This window comes from Pteronotus mesoamericanus, unplaced genomic scaffold (assembly GCF_021234165.1).
Source record: "Pteronotus mesoamericanus isolate MK-2021 breed Mesoamerican mustached bat unplaced genomic scaffold, CSHL_Meso_final contig_73, whole genome shotgun sequence".
In the NCBI taxonomy this organism is placed as follows: Eukaryota; Metazoa; Chordata; class Mammalia; order Chiroptera; family Mormoopidae; genus Pteronotus; species Pteronotus mesoamericanus.
The window spans coordinates 28,332,093-28,351,704 of NW_026555245.1; the positions used below are offsets into that span (position 1 = coordinate 28,332,093).

Sequence of the window (19,612 nt, forward strand, 5' to 3'; positions counted from 1 at the left end):
TCACTCTATTTCTCCAAATATTTTAACAATTTCATTTACAACCCTATTATCTTCATGTTCCAACACTATACCCTTTTAAGAGGCCTTTTTTAAGTCTTGACTGTACTTTTGTTAAAATATTCATTTATATCTAACATTTATTTAAAAGAATGAGGACCCTGGATCACTCCAGGTTTTCCTTGGTGGTCTTTTGGTGACTCTACAGAAAAAACCATGTTGCCTTTTATGTTAGTCTAGCTATTTCATTTTTATTTGGTTCTACAGAGTAAAGAAGGGCCATGCTACACCTTAGCAAAAACAGACAAGCAAAACAAATTAACAAATAATATATGTGACTCCATGTACAATGAGCAAATAAATAAAAATTAAGAAGAACTGAGAATGTACATTAAAATAAAACCCTATTAACTGGAATTGCACTAACTGGCAAAAGTAAAAAAAAAAAAAAAAAAACAGAAAGAAAAAGCACTAAACAAAACTGAATTAAAATATTTCGTTAAGACAAGAAACTGGTTAAAAGGAATTTCCAAGTCATATTCAAAGAGTTCAGTATTTCACCATATTTCTTATTCATAAAGGTTGTCTATTTTTTTTATTCTAACCTGAGTACTTTTAAAAAAAAGATTTTATTTATTTTTAAAGAGAGGGGAAGGGAGGGAGAAAGAGGAGAGAAACATCATTCAGTTGCCTTTCACACAACCACAACTGTGGAGCTGGCGTGCAACACAGGCATGTGCCCTGACCGGTAATTGAACCTGCAACATTTGTTTGCAGTATGAAGCCCAACCCACTGAGCCATGCCGGCCAGGACCATAAAGGCTGCCCTTTAAAAAATCTCTGCAAGGCATACTCTAAATTAAATTTTTAATATCCCTTTTAGCATTCAAATTTCAAATTTGAAGAGTGGTCCAAGATACAGATTTTTTATTAACTGCCTCCTCTTTAATGGAATTAATGAGCTTTCACTCTAAGCCTGTTTTGCAAATTTTGCTTTAAATTGATAAAATGATCTGATTTCTCCTTGAGATATTGAAAACAGTAAAATATATATGTATATGTAATTTAATTTGGCGAGTAGTCCACCCAAATGAGTATTTTCTTTTCAAAATTAAATTCAGTCGAGAGAAGGAGAACTGTGATGCGAGGATGAACAAAGGTTACACAGACCCTTTCAACCTGATAAGGGTTAGAAAGAGGAGGGTCAGCTCAGAGTCCCACCCCCTTCCAAACCCCCTTTCTCTGATTCTGTTGTCCTTACAAAGGTGGGCAGTAATTCAAGCAGGGTGGGATTCTGAATGCAGAAAGTGGGGAATCTGTATGCTGCTGATAAAAAATATCAGAGATGTGTCTCCATATAACCAACCTATATTTGCACAACTCTCCATTCTCCTCCTCTCCTGACTGCCCCAAGGCAGGATTTCAGGCATATTTTAAAAATCCTAAAGTGCAGTCTTCTGATCTTACTGAGAAGTCAAATGGCTTGTCCAGGCTCGCACGACGACTCAAATTTCTGTGGCAGCAGCAATGATACCTTATACCCCCTTGTCTGAGGACCAAGTACTAGGGTAGATGCATTGGAATCACTCAGAAGTTTTTAATTTTGTTTAAAAAGGAATTTAGGACCCTTGATTCTAAGTCTAGAGCCTCTCCTATCTATCCTCCTACACACATAGGCACGTTCACTAGACCAAAATAGATGGTCTAAGCCTTCAAGGCAATCCCCCACACCCATACCCACTTACTACCTTAAGGTTCGTGCACAGAAACATTTTTTTCCTTTCCCGTCGTCCTAATAACTCACTTTAGCCTAAAGAATTTCTTCACCTAATAGTGTAAAAATGGTAGAATGTTATCAACACCTGTGAAGCTTACACATCTCACTCCCAGGATGTATTTGTAAACACAAATACTGGTTTAAAATAAAAATCTTAAGTAAAAAACAAATAATTTAATAATGAAGTAGAAGATATTTTAAAGAACAACAAAGCTTCAATAAAATTATTTTATGAAGGGCAGGATTCAAATGAAGGGAGATCAGTCTTGGATGTTGTTAAGTTACAGAAGTATCTATAGTAACCTGATAGGTAAGGAAAGCACAAAGCACCCAGTCTAAAAAGATCACAAGAATATTCTGGTAAAATTACATTTTAAAACAATGCTGCTCCAAAAAATGTTTAAACAGCTGATAGACTCTAGGTTTATAGTGAAAGAAATCTCAGAAAGATTTAATTTCCATCTAAATTCCTTTCCAAATCAACTGCCCAATAATAAAGTTTAGAACTTTTAAAAAACTGAGAAGTAAAACCCTCTCTAAATGGGACAGTTTCACTCCTATGAGCTTATGTTTTAAAGGTTTCCTTGTGTTTGTTTTAGAAATGTTTTATAATTTTATATTTGCTTTGTTCAGTGAGTAGACAAATGTTGGCTATATAAAAATAAGGGGCTGTTCAAAAATAAGGGGAAAATAAAATCATGTATGTAACTGACTGATTTCTAAAGAGTCCTAGTTAAAAAATATAGAAGATTGACTCAGCAAGAAAATATGCCAGCTATAAATGAACTATTTTAATCTACTAGAGCGATTAATCAGATCCATAAATAAGGATGTACAAAGCACATCTTTTTTTAAAGTTTTGTTGTAATTTACAATAGGTCCAAAGAGGCTTAATCATGTTTATAAAAATCATTTCTCTATAAAAGTATATAAAGAACAAAATAACCTGGCTCCAGATGTTTACCTTCTTCTTGAATTGGTAATATGTTGGTGTTTCTCCTCAAACATAAAGAATCTTCATCTTTTTCATAATTTTCTTAAAGAAAAGAATATTTTAGTAGTTATATTTATAATATAATCAAGCATCTGAATTTTTCAAATCCTAATATATATATTTGAACCCCTAAATGAGAAATTGTTTTTTGGAACAAAAAGTAATAAATTTCTGTTAATGGAACAAAAAGTAATAAATTTCTCCTGTGATCTGCCTCCGTCTCCTAGTACTGTAATAAGTAGTTTATGGCATAAATACCAGTATAGTTAACAGTAGGAGAAATGAAGCAGTACTTTCAAACCAACAGCCTGACTTCTACCAATAAAGCCTTACCCCAGTGAGCTCCACGGGGACTTCAGTAATTTCCAGAGATACTCATGTATAAGTAGGTTATGAATAACATTACAAAATGGGAAATTAAGGTCAATTCCTTCAAGGAAAGGCTGAGGAGTTAGGAACATCATGGGGCTCACATGCATAATCCAGGCAGATAGTTTCCCCCTAACGAGAAAACACGATGATGACATTCAAAAGTCAGCTGGGGATGGAAAGGTAAATGACTATGCATGTTTCCAACTCAGAAATGGTGACTGAATAAATAGGATAGGAAGTAATCTGCTTTATTCAGATGCCCATTCTATACTTAATGAACACACTGTTGTCTCAGTTAATCCCAACTTCATTAAATTTCCTTTTTACTGGATTCACACTAAACAGTGAGGACTAAAAACTATTTTTTAAATACTTTCAGAATTAGAAAAAAAATTGAAGTGATATAAGGGTATAACTGGCAACCAGATAAACTTGGCACTACCTTTGCTTGTGCTGGCATTAACAGGAGACAAAACTGCATCTTTCGTGCCATCCTCCCTCAACGTGAGCTCAGCTTCTTGCTTCGTTCCCCTCCTCATTAGTGTCAGGTGCACAGTTTGTCCTGTGTGTCGCAACACCTCTACTGCTTGTTGATTGGTAAAACCCTGAAGATTTGTGCCATCTACCTGGTAAGAACAAGGCATTAAAAAATAAATGCATATTTGTATTACCAATTCACCAAATGCATATTTAGTGTTTGTTAATGTAAAGAGAATGGGGAGTGAGTATCCCCCTAACTGGGGAATGGGCTAACACCTATTTGGAGACCAGTACTAGCTCACATTCACTACCATCACTCAGGAGGGTTTTGTTTACTTTGCTTAATACAGATTCAGATGGGGCCTCACTTCTAGAAATTATGAGCCAACAGTTCTAGGGTGAGACCCAGTCTTCTCATATCTCTTAAAAGTATTTACAATCCTCAGGTGATACTGATTGATGCACAGCCAACTCTGGAAATCAGTATTATGCAGGACATAAAAGTATAAAAGACAGTGACAAAAGTGGTCAATGGGAGTGCTAATGTTTCTAAATTCATATATATATGAATTTATATATATATATGAATTCATATATATATATAAATATATATGTTTTTAAAAAGGGATGACAGCAAAACTGCATGTCTTTTAATCTCTTTGCCTCGTCAAAAAAAAATGTATGCAGTTTTCCCTTTTTCTAGTTCGCAAATGACAAAACATTTGAAGATGCCCCTGTGAGCTTTCCAAACAGAAGGTACAATCATAGGACTGGACTTGCCTTTCACCAACACACCTCAGGGCAATGCTCCAGCTTCTCTCACTGAATGGCTTAGAATGTCCTGCGTCGCCATCCTCACCTTCCATCACCATCCTCACCCTGAAAGATGCACCTATCACCCTGCCCCCCAGTCCCAAAGGGCTCATTTCCATTCCTCCAACCGCACAGCTCCCTTCAACCATGAGATCTCAGCAAGCTCTGCCCCCTCAGTGCAGACTTCCCGGACAACCAAAGAGTCCTTTCACAGAAGACTGGATAAAGAAAATCCAGCAGTACATATATGCAATGTAATACTACTCAGCCACTGAAAAGATGAAATGTTACCATTTGTGACAACATGGATGGATCCTGAGAATGTCACACTAAGTGAAGTAAATTGGACATAAAAAGTTAAGAACCATATTCACTCATATGTGGATTATAAAACTGGCAGCAAGAAATGAACTAGAAAAAAAAAACCCTCACAGACACAGATGAAACAGTATGGTAGTTACCACCAGGAAGGGGGCTGAGGGAGTAGTCAAAGAGTAAAGGAATCAAATACACGGTGACAGAAGATGATTTGACTTGGGGTGGAGGACACACAATACTATATACAGATGATGTATAATAGAATTGTACACCTGAAACCTATATAGTTTATTAACCAATGTCACCCCAATAAATTTAATTAAGAAATAAAATAGTGGCATACAATTCAATGCTGAGTAATGAAATAAGTTTAATTCTAATCTGAATATTAATACAGCAAAACAAATGTTTCAAGTCTTAATCTGTAAAAGACATAAAGAGGTATGTAATACAATTGTTGGTAATAGCAAACAACTGTAAACAACTGTTCATTAAAAAGGATAATTTAAATATACTGCATTAGACCTATGTGTGCTGACAGGATTATAGTTCCCAAGTATACTTCTAAGTAAAACAAAATATTTTAAAAACGTACGAACAAGATAATATGGCTCTATTTAAATATAAATACATGGATACTTTCTGGAATTTTAAAACATAAACCATTAATAATGGTTTCTACAAGAAGGTTTATTTTAAACTATATTCAAATTTTATATTCTTTAAGCCTAAAGGACAAAAATTAACGCAAATTAAAAAAACATATTTACTCTCAAGGTAGTGAAGGAGAAAAACACTTGCAAAAATCTATCTTGAGGTTCCATAACATTTTTTAAAATGCACAGAACTTAGGCTGAAAGTTTTTAATTACAGAAGATTTTTACTGCTCAACTCTCAAAATTAGTTTCATTAAGAAAAATCAAATGCGTATAATTTTGTTTACTTAATAGACATAAAATACAAATATGTAAAGAAAAAATGTTTTTCCTTCATTTTCAAAGCTTGAAGACCTAAATTTAAAAATATATTTCTTACTCAAGTGTCAGAGATGGCAGTGGCACAGAATACATTGCTATGATGGAATAATCACAGATTTTTAAACTTAGGGCTTCAGTTCAAATTCCCCAATATCTTCACCTGTAATATGGGAATAAGGATACTTCCCAAAATTACAGTACATGGCACTTTGTACTGGGAAGATACTCATCAGCTGGCATTATTATTAATGGAGTGAAGAACTGATTAATAAGCATGAAAATCCCAAGCCTTCATGGCAGCACATTTTGTTCATAAAATAAGTCCTATCATATGTATGAGACAAGGTCACCAAAATCTAAACAAGAGTCCAGGCCAGTGCTGGTCGCTCGTTATTAAAGGCAGACAGTTAACAATGTTCAGGTACAATGGTGCCACACAGAGAAGACTGCAGTGGAAATAGGTACTACGCCAACAGAGAGATAAAAATTAACAGGAACAATTATTGGGTGAAGTACTAGTTGGAGGAACTAAAAATATCACAGCTCCTTAGCATACTCACTTAGCCGTCCAAGCCCTGGTCAAACATAGCCTATACCTATATGTATAAAAAGTCACAGATTATCACAGGCGACATTTGACACCTTTCCATATTTACAGGCTTATTTAATAATATTTTAATCATTCATAACCCCATACTGCTTTTAGCCAGGATTAAGTATATTAATCTGGAAAGGATGGCTATATATATTTATATCTAATAACAAGTCTGGTCAACTTTAAAAATAGAATCCTTTTGTCAAGTAATGCTTATATACTGGTATAAAAAGTGGGGCAAAATGTATTCATTCCCTTTATTCCCTTCCCTGGTAAGGTCTATAGTGAAATGCTAGGGGTCCACAGAGCACAATTTGTGAAACAGGAATCCTATAACAAAAAAGTTTTAATGTTATAAAAAGTACTTTCTCAAAATAGTAAGAAGTAATTTTTTAATCTTCCCACCATCACAACAATTATAAAGTGAAAACATAGTACAGCTCCAAATAGCTGTTACCAAAAAGAAAAAAAAAACACTGCAGTTGTGAAAACACAACTGGTGTGAAGAACTTTACTATCAGTATCTCAAAAAGTCCACAAGATGGTGATATTTTGCACTAAATTAATGCATCATCAAAAGCATTTCATGATGTTCCCTAAGAGTTTAAGATACTTCTAAGAATGTTGCTAAAAATCAGAAATCAGAACATTAATGATGGTAAAGACAAGACATTATATTGAAAGCAAGAAAACATTTCACAAGAAAGATGCTTCCACATTTGGGTCAACAATTTCCTTTATCATTGACCTCACCTAAGCAAAATTATATTTAAGGATCCACTTACATAAAAATTAAAGTAATGACATGGTGGAGGGAAGCACTGTGATACTCTTTTCAAATGCGTAAGCATTTCAGGCCCTTAATAAATATCTGCTTAATTAACTAAATTGCATTTATGTGCAAAGTATTATACCAAGTATTTAAAATAATACTCATCTGTTTTCCTAAAAACCATACAGGCTTTATTTCCTTATCCCAGTTTTGTAGGTAAAAGAAGTTTGCTAAACACTTAAACATAAAGTTACAATAGGATTCAGTGACTCCACTTTTAAGTATATACCCAAGAAATAAAAATATACACCTACACAAAAACTGGTCCATGACAGTTCATAGAGGCATAACCTGCCAAAAGGTGTAAACAATCCAAATATCCATGAACTGATAATGGATAAAATGTGGTATATCCATACAATGGACTAGCATTCAGCTATAAAAAGAAATGAAGAATTTCTTTTTATATGTTACAATATGGATGAACCTTGAAAACATTCTGTTAAGCAAAAGAAGCCAATAACATAAGAACACTTATTGGATGACTCCATTTACATGAAATGTCAGGAATAGGCAAATTTATACAGAAAGTAGATAGGTGGTTGGCTAGGGTTGGGAGGGTGGGGGAATGAGGGAATAACTGCTACTGTGTACGTCCCTTTCTAGGGTAATGAAAATGTTCTAAAATTGACTGTGATAACTGATACATACTGTGAATATATAAAAACGAATTTTAATAAAAAAATAATGAAATTTTAAAACCCTTTTTTAATGGATTACAATATGCAGCTTAGGGGAAAAAGTAGTAGCTATGCTTTCAATTTTTAATCCAGTACCAGATATGGCTTTAGAGTCTGTATCTTTTCACTCTTTCTCCCTCCCTTTCCTCCAAAATAAAAAACTTTAAGAAATTAATTTTCATTATATGTTAAAATGGAGATACCATGGGGAAAATTCATTCCCAGGAGAGACAGCCAGTTTAGGTGGCAAGCACAACTTGATCTTTATAGTAGATTTCAAGAGGTGAACAGATGTACTTAGGAGCTTTATGGAATTAAGCCCATGGATCCATGGAGATGCAACATAGAAGCAAATGGCAGAGGTAAAGGAGACCTCTACATTTTCTGTTAAATTGTGGTAGAAAACACATAACATACAATTTACCATTTTACCATTTCTAAAAATACAGTTCAGAAGTGTTAACTGCATTCACATAGTCATACAATATATCTTCAGATGTTTTTATTTTACAAGGTGAAACTCTACACCCATTAAAAACAGCTCCCTATTTCCCCTCCACCCAGCCCCTCACAAAAACCATTCTACTTCCTGCTTCTGAGTTTGACTATTCTAGTCACTTCATATATGTGGGATCATAGAGTACTTGTTCTGTTGTGCTGGATTATTTCACTTAGCATAATGTCCTCAAGATGTATCCATGTTGCAGGATCTGACAGAATGTCCTTCTTTATATCACTAAATAATTTTCCATTGTATAATATTACTTTTTGCTAATCCATTCATCCATCAGTGGACATTTGAGTCATTATGTCATCTTAGCCATTGTGAATAATGATGCTATGAACAGGGACTCCTTTATCTTAACATTCTACTTTCTTACTGTTATTAGTATCCCAAGGAAGTAACAATAACTTAATTAGGAGAGAAAGATGGAGGAGGAGTGAATGGAAGTCATGCTGACCTCCTCCCCACAAGACCAAACTGGAATTGTGACTAAATAATGGAGTAATCACCTGGAAAACAATGGAACGATAGTGGGAGAGGAGCCTTGGAGCCGTGGACAGTGGATTCGACTCTCACACATCCCAACGGGTGAGAATTGCGGTGGAGGCTCGAGAGAGTGGGCTGGGTGCCCACAGGCACCAGCACCAGAAGGACATTGAAACAGACAGTTAGCTCCCCCCGAGAAGAACAGGGTCTGAATCATAAACAGGGACCCCTAAACTACAGCAGCTAAAACCAAGAAAATACAGACAAAACGCAACCCCAAAAAGCTTAGGGGCACTCTCTGCCAGAGACAGGTGGCTGGGGATGCAAAGAGACATTTAAAGGGCCAACACAAAAGTTGCAGTGGCAGCCACCCTCCTTGATTGCTGGGTAGAGGCGGCAGCAGGGTGGGCTGGTGCCTGGGAAAAGACTGGTGACGACAACTTTGTAAAGAGAACTGACACTGCAGCCGGTGGAGCCCCAGTGATAACGCGCCTCCCACTCTGCAGCTACCATCTCGCTCAGGCATAAGGGAATCCATTAACCTGCCTTTTGTGCGCTCTGCACACAGTTTGTGCACATGTGAGCTGGGGGGCTAAATGCAGACTGGCTGGGAGAGCCTTGAGGAGAGACTGGAGACGGAGGCATTGGGGAAAGAACTGGAGGAGGAACCGGGGAGTCCCGACTCCCTCCCCTTTCTGTAGTTTCCATTCTGGGCAGGTAAAGCACACCCCCAAAGAGGCAGAAGAGGGGCGCACACTAACCAGACTGCCCGCGATTGAAAAGCAGTCCGCACAGGTGGTGGATCCGTGGCCAAAGGGGTCACAGAACTGCCCAGAGACCCCTGAGGAGAGACTGGAAATGGAGGCATTGGGGAACGAACAAGAGGAGAAACTGGGGAGTCCCAACTCCTTCTCCTTTCCCTAGTCTCCATTGTGCGGGTAAAAGGACACACCCCCAAAGAGCCAAAAGCCGAAAAGCACGCAACAGAGAGCGCAAAACCACCCAGTGCAGGCGCGCACACTTGCGCGGAGTGACCTGCGAGGGTTGGCAAGCATGTGTGTGGACCCGCGCAGGCTGGTGAGGGCTTGCGCGGGCTAGAAAGGCCTCCCACAGGTTGGCACCTATATGGCCTTCAAGGGAGTGCACAGATCGACGAGCGCAGGTGTAAATCGACCTGCGCGGGCCACGAGTGCCAGAGCAGGCCTCAGAAATAGTGGATCCTGGGCCGAAGGGGTCACAGAGCTGCCCAGAGTCCCTGGAGGAGAGACTGGAGACAGGATTAACTGGAGAGTCCTGGAGCTGACTTCCTCCCATTTCCCTAGTCTCCATTTGGCAAGGGCAAGCAACGCATCCAGAGAGCCAAAGGCGGGGAAAGCACACAATAGAAGACCCTAAACAGACCAGTGCCGGGGTGCCTGCCGGCCTGGGTGGCCAGACAAGTACGAGAGCTCGCGGAGAAGCCCCCTGGGCTGGGGCAAGCAAGTGAGAGCCCAGGAGGGCGGGGGATCCTGCCGGGCCTGGGGAGCGCGCTCAAGGAGCCAGCAGGAGAGTGCAGAGCAATCCACAGAAATAGTGGATCCCTGGCTGAAGGGGTCACACAGCTGCCTAAAACAGGAGTCAGACGCAGACAGTGGACTCCTGGCAGGCTCAAACAAATGACCCAAGGTCATATAGGGTCAACAACTGACATCATCAGAGGCAGGCCCAGAAAGAAAAGGAAAAAAAAAATAAATAAATACAAAGACCCGCCTACTACCATATAAGTTTAATCCACAAAGTCGGGAAATCTAGACAGCCCAATTGAAGCAGAAGCAAAAATACATAAATAAATAAGTAAATTACTTAACAGACTCTCACAAAAATGGGAAAAAGAAGTTCCCCCCAAAAGAGTGGAAAAGGGGACTCCCCACAGAGAGAGCTCAATGAAATAGAGGCAAGGGAACTATCAGATATTGAATTCAAAACACTGGTTCTAAGGAAGCTCGATGAGCTCAGCCAGCTCAAAGATAACTATGAGAAACTGCAGAGAAACTATCAGGATCTTACAACAAACTATATCAACCTGGAAAAGGACATAGAAACTATCAAGAAGACACAAGAGGAACTGAAGAATACCATTTCTGAATTGAAGAACACAGTAGAAGGAATCCAAAGCAGGCTGGATGAAGCCGAGGATCGAATCAGTGAGATGGAGGATAAGGTAGAAAAAAGCTCCCAGAAAGAACAAGAAATGGAAAAAGACTCAGAAAGAACAAAGAGGCATTTAGGGAAATGCAGGACAACCTGAAACGCAAATAATATCCATATAATAGGGATACCAGAAGGAGAAGAGGAGGAGCAAGGGATAGAGAACCTCCTCGAAAAAGTAATGATGGAAAATTTCCCTAATTTGAGGAGAGAAAGGCTCTCATGGATCCAGGAGGCACAGAGGACCCCACTCAAGAGGGACTCAAGGAGGCCCACTCCAAGACACATCATCATTACAATGGCAAATGTCAAAGACAGAGAGAATCCTCAAGGCAGCAAGGGAGAAGGAGAAAGTAACATACAAGGGGGCTCCGATATGACTAGGAGCTGACTTCTCAACAGAAACAGTGTAAGTCAGAAGGGAATGGCAACAAATATTTAAAGTAATGAAAAGCAAGGGACTACAACCAAGGCTGCTCTACCCAGCAAGGCTCTCAATTAAAATGGATGGGGAAATATGGAGTTTCCCAGACAAAAAAAGGCTAAAAGAATACATCTCTACCAAACCAGCACTCCAAGATATGCTAAAGGGACTGGTTTAAGAAGATGAAGGAAAAGAGTGAGAAAGAGAAAAACACAGGTACAAAGAGAAAAAATGAGTAAGTTTCTATCAGTAATAACCCTCAATGTGAATGGACTAAATGCCCCAATCAAGAGACATAGGGTAGCTGAATGGATAAGAAAACGTGACCCACACATATGCTGCCTACAAGAGATCCACCTCAGAGGCAAAGACCTACACAGACTGAAAGTAAATGGATGGAAAAAAATACTCCTAACAAATGGGCATGAAAAAAGGCCGGGGTTGCCATACTTGTATCAGACAAAGTAGATTTCAAAACAAAGGCCATAAAAAGAGACCCAGAGGGGCACTTTATAATACTTAAAGGAAGAATCTATCAAGAAGACATCAACATTGTAAACTTATATGCTCCCAATGTAGGAGCCCCCTAGTATATAAGGAAATTGTTGGACGAATTCAAAAAAGATATAGACAGCAACACACTGATAGTAGGGGATTTCAACACCCCACTGTCAAAAATGGACAGATCTTCCAAACAAAACATTAATAAAGATATTGTGCAGCTGAATGACATACTGAATCAAAGAGACTTAACTGACATATATAGAACCTTACATCCCAAAGAAGAAAAATATACATTCTTTTCAAATGCTCATGGCAGTTTTTCAAAGATAGACCACATGATAGGACACAAAGCAAGCCTCAGCAAGTTCAGGAAAACTGAAATAATACCAAACTTTTTCTCAGACCACAAGGGCTTGAAATTGGAAATAAACCTCAAAGAGAAACTTCAACAACTTGCAAATTCATGGAGACTGAATAGGAGACTATTAAAAATGAATGGGTCAATAATGAGATAAGAGAAGAAATCAAAAAATGTCTGGAAACCAATGAAAATGAACAGACAACAGTCCAAAACCTATGGGACACAGCAAAGGCGGTCCTGAGAGGGAATTTCATAGCAATACAGCTTACCCAAAAAAGAGAGAAACATTTCAAATAAAAGACCTAACACTACAATTTCAAGAACTGGAGAAACAACAACAAATAAATCCCAGAGCAAGTAGAAGGAAGGAAACAGTCAAGATTCGAGCAGAACTGAATGACATAGAGACGAAAAGAACAATTCAAAGGGTCAACCAAGCCAGAGGCTGGTTCTTTGAAAAGATAAATAAAATTGACAAGCCTTTAAGCAGACTCATCAAGACAAAAAGGGAGAGGATCCAAATTAATAATATCAGAAATGAAAGAGGAGAAATAACAACTGATACCACAGAAATACAAAGGATCGTCAGAAACTACTATGAACAATTATAAGCCAAGAAATTTGAAAACCTTGATGAAATGGACAAATTTTTAGAAAAGTATAATCTTCCAACACTGAAGGAGGAAGAAACAGAAAGCTTGAACAGACCAATAACAGCTGGGGAAACTGAAGCAGTAGTCAAGAAACTCCCGGCACACAAAAGCCCTGGGCAGGATGGTTTCACAGGAGAATTTTACAAAACATTTAAGGAAGAGCTAACCCCTGTCCTCCTCAGACTATTCCAAAAAATCCAAGAGGAGGGAAGACTCCCAGACTCTTTTTATGAGGCCAGCATCACCCTGATCCCAAAACCAGATAAAGACCCTACCAAGAAAGAAAATTACAGGCCAATTTTGCTGATGAACATAGATGCTAAAATCCTCAACAAAATATTGGCAAACAGCACCCAGCAATACATTAAAAAGATTATCCACCACAATCAAGTGGGATTCATCCCAGGGATGCAGGGATGGTTCAATATATGCAAGTCAATAAACATAATACATCACATAAATAAAAGACAAGACAAAAACCACATGATCATCTCGATAGACACAGAAAAAAGCACTCGATAAGGTACAGCACCCATTTATGATCAAAACACTCAGCAAAAGGGGAATAAATGGGCCATTCCTCAAGTAATAAAGGCCATATATGAAACACCTACAGCCAACATCATACTCAACAGGCAAAAACTGAAAGCTTTCCCACTAAGATCAGGAACATGACAAGGATGTCCGCTCTCACTGCTTCTTTTCAACATCGTATTGGAAGTCCTAGCCACAGCAGTCAGACAAGAGAAAGAGATAAAAGGCATCCAAATAGGAAAGGAGGAAGTAAAGCTATCACTGTTTGCAGGTGACATGATAGTGTACATAGAGAACCCTGTAGACTCTACCAAAAAACTCCTCAACCTAATAAGTGAACTTGGCAAAACAGCAGGATACAAAGTCAACATTCAGAAATCAAAGGCATTTTTGTACACCAGCAATGAAATAGAAGAAGGAGAAATCAGAAAAAAAATACAATTCGATATAGCAACAAGAAAAATAAAATACCTAGGAATAAATTTAACCAAAGAGGTAAAAGACCTGTACGCAGAAAACTGTACAACATTGAAGAAAGAAACTAAGGAAGACACAAATAAATGGAAGCATATACCGTGCTCATGGATTGGAAGAATTAATATCATCAAAATGTCCATACTACCCAAAGGAATTTATAGATTCAACGCAATCCCTATTAAGATACCAATGACACATTTCACAGAAATAGAACAGACATTTCAAAAATTTATATGAAACCATAAACGACCCCGAATACCCACAGCAATTTTGAGAAAGAAACACAAAATAGGAGGGATCACAATACTGGACATCAAACTCTACTACAAAGCCACTATACTCAAAACAATCTGGTACTGGCACAAGAACAGACCCATAGACCAGTGGAACAGAATAGAAAGCCCAGAAATAAGCCCAGGTCTATATGGGCAACTAATATTTGACTAAGGGGGCAGAAGCATAAAATGGAGCAATAATAGCCTCTTCAAAGATGGTGTTGGGAGAGCTGGACGGCTACATGCAAAAAATTGAAATTGGATCATCAGCTAACACCATACACAAAAATAAACTCAAGATGGAGAAAAGTCTTAAATATAAGTCGCAACACCATCAAAGTCCTAGAGGAGAACATTGGCAGGAAACTCTCAGATATCCCACGCAGCAATTTTTTCACCGATATGTCTCCTAAGGCAAGGGACATAAAGGAAAGAATAAACAAGTGGGACCTCATCAAAATAAGAAGCTTCTGCACAGCTAAAGAAAACATCAGCAAAATGAAAATGGAACCAACTCTATGGAAATATATATTTGCTAATGATACATCAGATAGAGGTTTGAGCTCCAAGATACATAAAGAACTCACTTGACTCCTCTCCAAGAAGAAAAATGATCCAATCAAAAAATGGGTAAAAGACCTGGGCAGACGCTTTTCCAAGGAGATACAGAGGGCCCAAAGACATTTGAAAGGATGCTCAGTATCACTAGCCATCAGAGAAATGCAGATCAAAACCACCATGAGGGACCACCTCACACCGGTCAGAATGGCCATCATAAACAGATCAACAAACAACAGGTGCTTGGCGAGGCTGTGGAGAAAAGGGAACTCTAGTCCACTGTTGGTGGGAATGCAGACTGGTGCAGCCATTGTGCTGCGGAAAGCAGTGTGGAATTTCCTCAAAAAGCTGAAAATGGAACTGCCTTTTGATCCAGGGATTCCCCTGCTGGGACTATACCCTAAGAACACCAAAACACCAATACAAAAGAACCTATGCACCCCAATGTTCATAGCAGCACAATTTACAATAGCCAAGTGCTGGAAGCAACCTAAATGCCCATCAGTAGATGAGTGGATCAAAAAATCATGGTAGATATACACAATGGAGTACTATGCAGCAGAAAGAAAAAAAGAACTACTAAACTTCGCGACAGCATGGATGGAACTCAGAGCATTATGCTAAGCAAAATAAGCCAGGGGGCCAAAGACAAATACCGTATGATCTCACCTATAAGCGGAACCTAACCAACAATACAAAGATGCAAGGAAAATATGACCAGCAACACTGAAAGGAAAAGAAACCAACAGAGACAAGAGGGAAAGAGGGTGGGAGTGGGGGAAAAGGAAGGGAAGGGGAAAGTCAAGGAACATATAGCAAGGACTCATGGACAAAACCGAAGGGGAAGAGTTGAGGGAGGGAGGGAGGGGGCAAGGGAAAGTGGTGGGGGGTAGGCAGAGACAAATATATTTAAAGAAATAAATTAATTAAAAAAATAATTAAGCATGAACGAACAGGTATGAAGATAAATTGTCATTCCCTAATATGTCTTCCAAAGAATATTAATATATGTTTGAGGACAGACAGAACCCATGATTACAAAGGTTTAGGAAGCACTAAATTAGAAGAGTTAAACAAGTTTCTCTACTACAGAACTTCCCAGTCTTTGATCTTTCAGTGTGTACTTTAAATCTCCAAGAGGATAGATTGCCTCCAATTTTTCCTAAAGTTGTTAACCAGGAAGCCCCTGGTGCAGGATCTTTTGGATTTCTGTTCTAAGGAGTTACATAGTCCCCTTTCCACTGAACACTGAACTGAAAGTTAGACTTTTTTGTACACTGCCCTGAATAGATCATATGATCAAAACATAGTGATGTTACTAAAATAACAATGATGGGCTTGATCTAATTAAGATAGGCTGGAACTTTTCTTTGTTCCCGTATACTGTTAGAGCTAAATGTAGCCCTGTTCATGGAGTCAACAATAGCAGTGTCGTTCTGCTAAATTAAAAAAACAAAATACATTCCAAATTCACATTCAAGTAAACTAAAGGTTTTGACATGTGCTCTTTGAAGTGTCTGCAACCAAAGTGTAACTATGATATTAATGTAACTAAAGTATAACTATAATATTAATGTTATAACCCAAAATCAGATGTATCAGAAACTATTCAAGAATGAAGTCCCGCCTTTAGAACTGAAATCAGTATGTAATGCTCTTACTTCCACAAAACAATAGAATTGGTAATTGTAATGAGAGCTTTAAATCATCAAAGTCAGTTAATGTGCTCAGCTAAATGTAGTTTTCAGAACTGACTAAACTAGGGGAATGCATTTTTCAACCAACCATGAAAATTAACAAAATAAAATTAAATGTGTTACTTACTGCTATGATTTGGTCTCCAATTTGTATTCTTCCATCGTGTTCAACAGCACTGCTCTTTGTAATGCTCTTTACAAAGATTCCTGAAGGTTCTAAATTGAAAATAGTTCTATTTTTACTATTTAAAAAGATAAATAATAAAGAATATCCACCAGCCATTATCTAAATATAAAATACTCATTTGAAACAAATATAAATCAATAAGCCACACAAACAAAACTAGTAGTAGAAACTTAAGCTAGAGAATAATAATTCTGTCTGTCTTAAATACAAAACAACTGCATACATTCAGTTATTCCTAGAAACGTTTTCAATCTGTTCCTCCAACAATATAAAAATACATAATGTTGAGTCAATATTTCATAAGATAATTATACTGGAGACAATTGTAAAATTTAAAAAAAAAGTATTAATGTTTAAAACTACCTAATTTTTTATCGCCAATGTAACCAGCAATGGTAATTCCTAATCCTTGGACATTTTTAGTGAGTTCTACATCAAATGTCTCATTTTCTTCACTTTTCTGAGTGGAAGCATCAACCTAAAATAAAATTGATAAATAAATGTACAAAAAAATAAACATGGAAACAAACATGATAAACTCAAAAAGCTACAGCCTTTATTTGGAAATAATAAACTGTAATTAGCTGCCAGAGAACCCTGCTAGAAGATTATAGTATAGATTACTCCTTCAATCTTGATAACATGGACTAGCATCAAATCTGTACTAATAAGGTATACCAGCAGCAAAGCTGAACACAAGCCCTTATCAGAGAAATACATTATTGTTTGTGTATACAAAACTTTACATTTCAAACAGTTTCTTATTAACAAATTCTATTATCAGAGATGGCTCATCTTCAGTTTTGAAGAAGTTAGGTGGCTGAAAGAACTCACGTTTTGAATTTGGATCAACAAGTTCAAATCTAGCTTTGTCAGTGAATTTTTCTAAGCAACACATTGTTAAGCTGTCTACCAAAAATAAACTAGTATGTCTAGCTAATATATATTGAGAAGTTTCTATTTAACAGGCAGTTGACATATCTTAATTCATTTACTCCTTAGAACAAGCCTATGAGGTAGGCACAATTGCTGTCAATTTTTCTCTGGGGAAACTGAGGAACATACACTTCTTCAAGGACAAACAGTAAGCATTCTAGTAGAGACAGAATTCAAATGCAGACTGGCTGGTTGCTGCACCCCTGCCCTTAATTGCTATGCTATGTGTAAAGTCCCTAGTGGACTGCAGAGGCCATCTTGTCTCCTCAGGACTTGTTGCTACTATTACTATCCTAAGTTGATAGCTGATTCTAACACCATTGAATATGACAATCTATCCCTCAGACATATCATTAACAGGCTGATAATTTAAGGAATCAGTGAAATTCACCAATGATCTGGTTAAAATCGTCCTGTATTTGTTTTGTATATTCAATACTTTACTTTAAAAGCTATTTATAAGGAAATTGTGCCTTTTTGCTTTGATATCCTTCAGTCCTTTAGTGACAGCTGGAGGCAGTGTTCTCTTGACATGTATCACTGTTATTAATGATATATTGGCCTCATGCGCAGGGGTCCTAGAATTAAGCATTTATGGACTAATGAAATAAGTTCTCAGTGAGCTACTGTTATTAGATACTAGTGCAGTGTCAGCAGATTCCACAGAGAACCCTAACAAGGTCACACAGAATGAAGGCTAAGTGTTTGGATGGACATGCTGGTTGTGGCTAGCTGGTAATGCTCTCTGATTTTCGTCATGGAAACTCTGACCATATCTCACTGATAGTCCACCTAAATGAGATATAAATTTATGGTAAAGTTTCATTTAGTGTTCTCACTGCACATAATTATCTGCGCAAACTTAGCAAAAAGTTTAAAGTTTAGATAATTACAAGAAAATGACAAGATGAAATCTGCTTCAATTGAAACAAATGTGTTTTCTATTTTTAATAAGACTTATGCGAGTGCTATTTTAGAGGGTGGCAATTTGACTATCGAATGGTTTTAAAAGGGGCACAAGCTTCAGAAATGATGATATGCACAGAACAGATATTTTTCTAAGCTTTCAATTACATCAAATGGTTTTCGGTACTGCATTCATTTATATGTTGCTGAATAAAATGTTTTTGTTTACCACAAAGAATGCCACTTAAATACTTTCATAAACAAGCTTTTCTTTACTTCTTTCTCTGCAAAAAATAGCAACCAAACTCAATCCTAAGAACAACAGAATCATGGAAATTTCAAGTGTTCTAATAAAGTTTCAAAGGGCTTGTGGAGGAGGTTAGGATACTAAAAAAAGACTTTGAAGCAATTGGTTAGAAAATACTTTAATAGAAAAAAATCACATAGATGCTTTTAGATCTATGACAAAGGAATGTAGGGCTTAACACTTGCTATAAAGTTTATCTAAAAATTGAGTGTGATTCTCTTCTTAAATATTTAAGATATTTCTGGAAAAAAAATAGTTTTACTTTATCCACTATAACCATTTTGTGACCTCAACTATTTGTGATAACCACATTCTAATAATTCTGAAATCGTTTAGCTTTTTTCATATCATGTTAAAAATAGAGATGTAATGCTATACATATGAAGAAAGCTTTTGTTACAACCTAAAAAGCATAACTTTTAAAAAATTTATAGTAACTGTTGTTAATAGTGACTTCTCATTACAAATCAGGTAACAGCTGTGTGACACACCTTAAAATAATAATATAAAAGATTTTAGTGAGCTTTATTCATCACTACCACCCCCAAAATAAAGACACTATAAAGAAAGTTGTTGAAAGGGAATGATTAAAACTTACAGCCCATGCTTTAGGTATTAGTAACGAGTAACTCTTTAAAACTTTTCCATACTGCAAAACATTATTCTCATGTGCTACTTAGAGAAAAACATAAAATAGTCATCAAGCATTTTTTACACAATTTATTTTTAATCTGTTACACATTATTCCCAAAAACATATTTTTTGTGCCAAAACATCTCT

At 37.2% G+C, this 19,612-nt stretch overlaps 1 protein-coding gene across 15 annotated transcripts in view; it reads right to left on the reverse strand.

Annotated features, from left to right (window-relative positions):
* MPDZ (multiple PDZ domain crumbs cell polarity complex component) overlaps nt 1-19,612 on the reverse strand; it is a 172,634-nt gene that overhangs the window by 85,581 nt on the left and 67,441 nt on the right. For 9 of the 15 annotated variants that reach the window (XM_054583156.1, XM_054583163.1, XM_054583161.1 and 6 more), the window contains exons 9-12: nt 17,047-17,161; nt 16,624-16,712; nt 3,583-3,766; nt 2,721-2,810 (exon numbers count right to left, since the gene is read on the reverse strand). In XM_054583156.1, coding sequence (XP_054439131.1) covers nt 2,721-2,810; nt 3,583-3,766; nt 16,624-16,712; nt 17,047-17,161 — 478 coding nt within the window. The remainder of the gene's footprint in view (nt 1-2,720; nt 2,811-3,582; nt 3,767-16,623; nt 16,713-17,046; nt 17,162-19,612) is intronic. The other 6 variants (XM_054583164.1, XM_054583162.1, XM_054583160.1 and 3 more) reach the window with 1 other exon arrangement.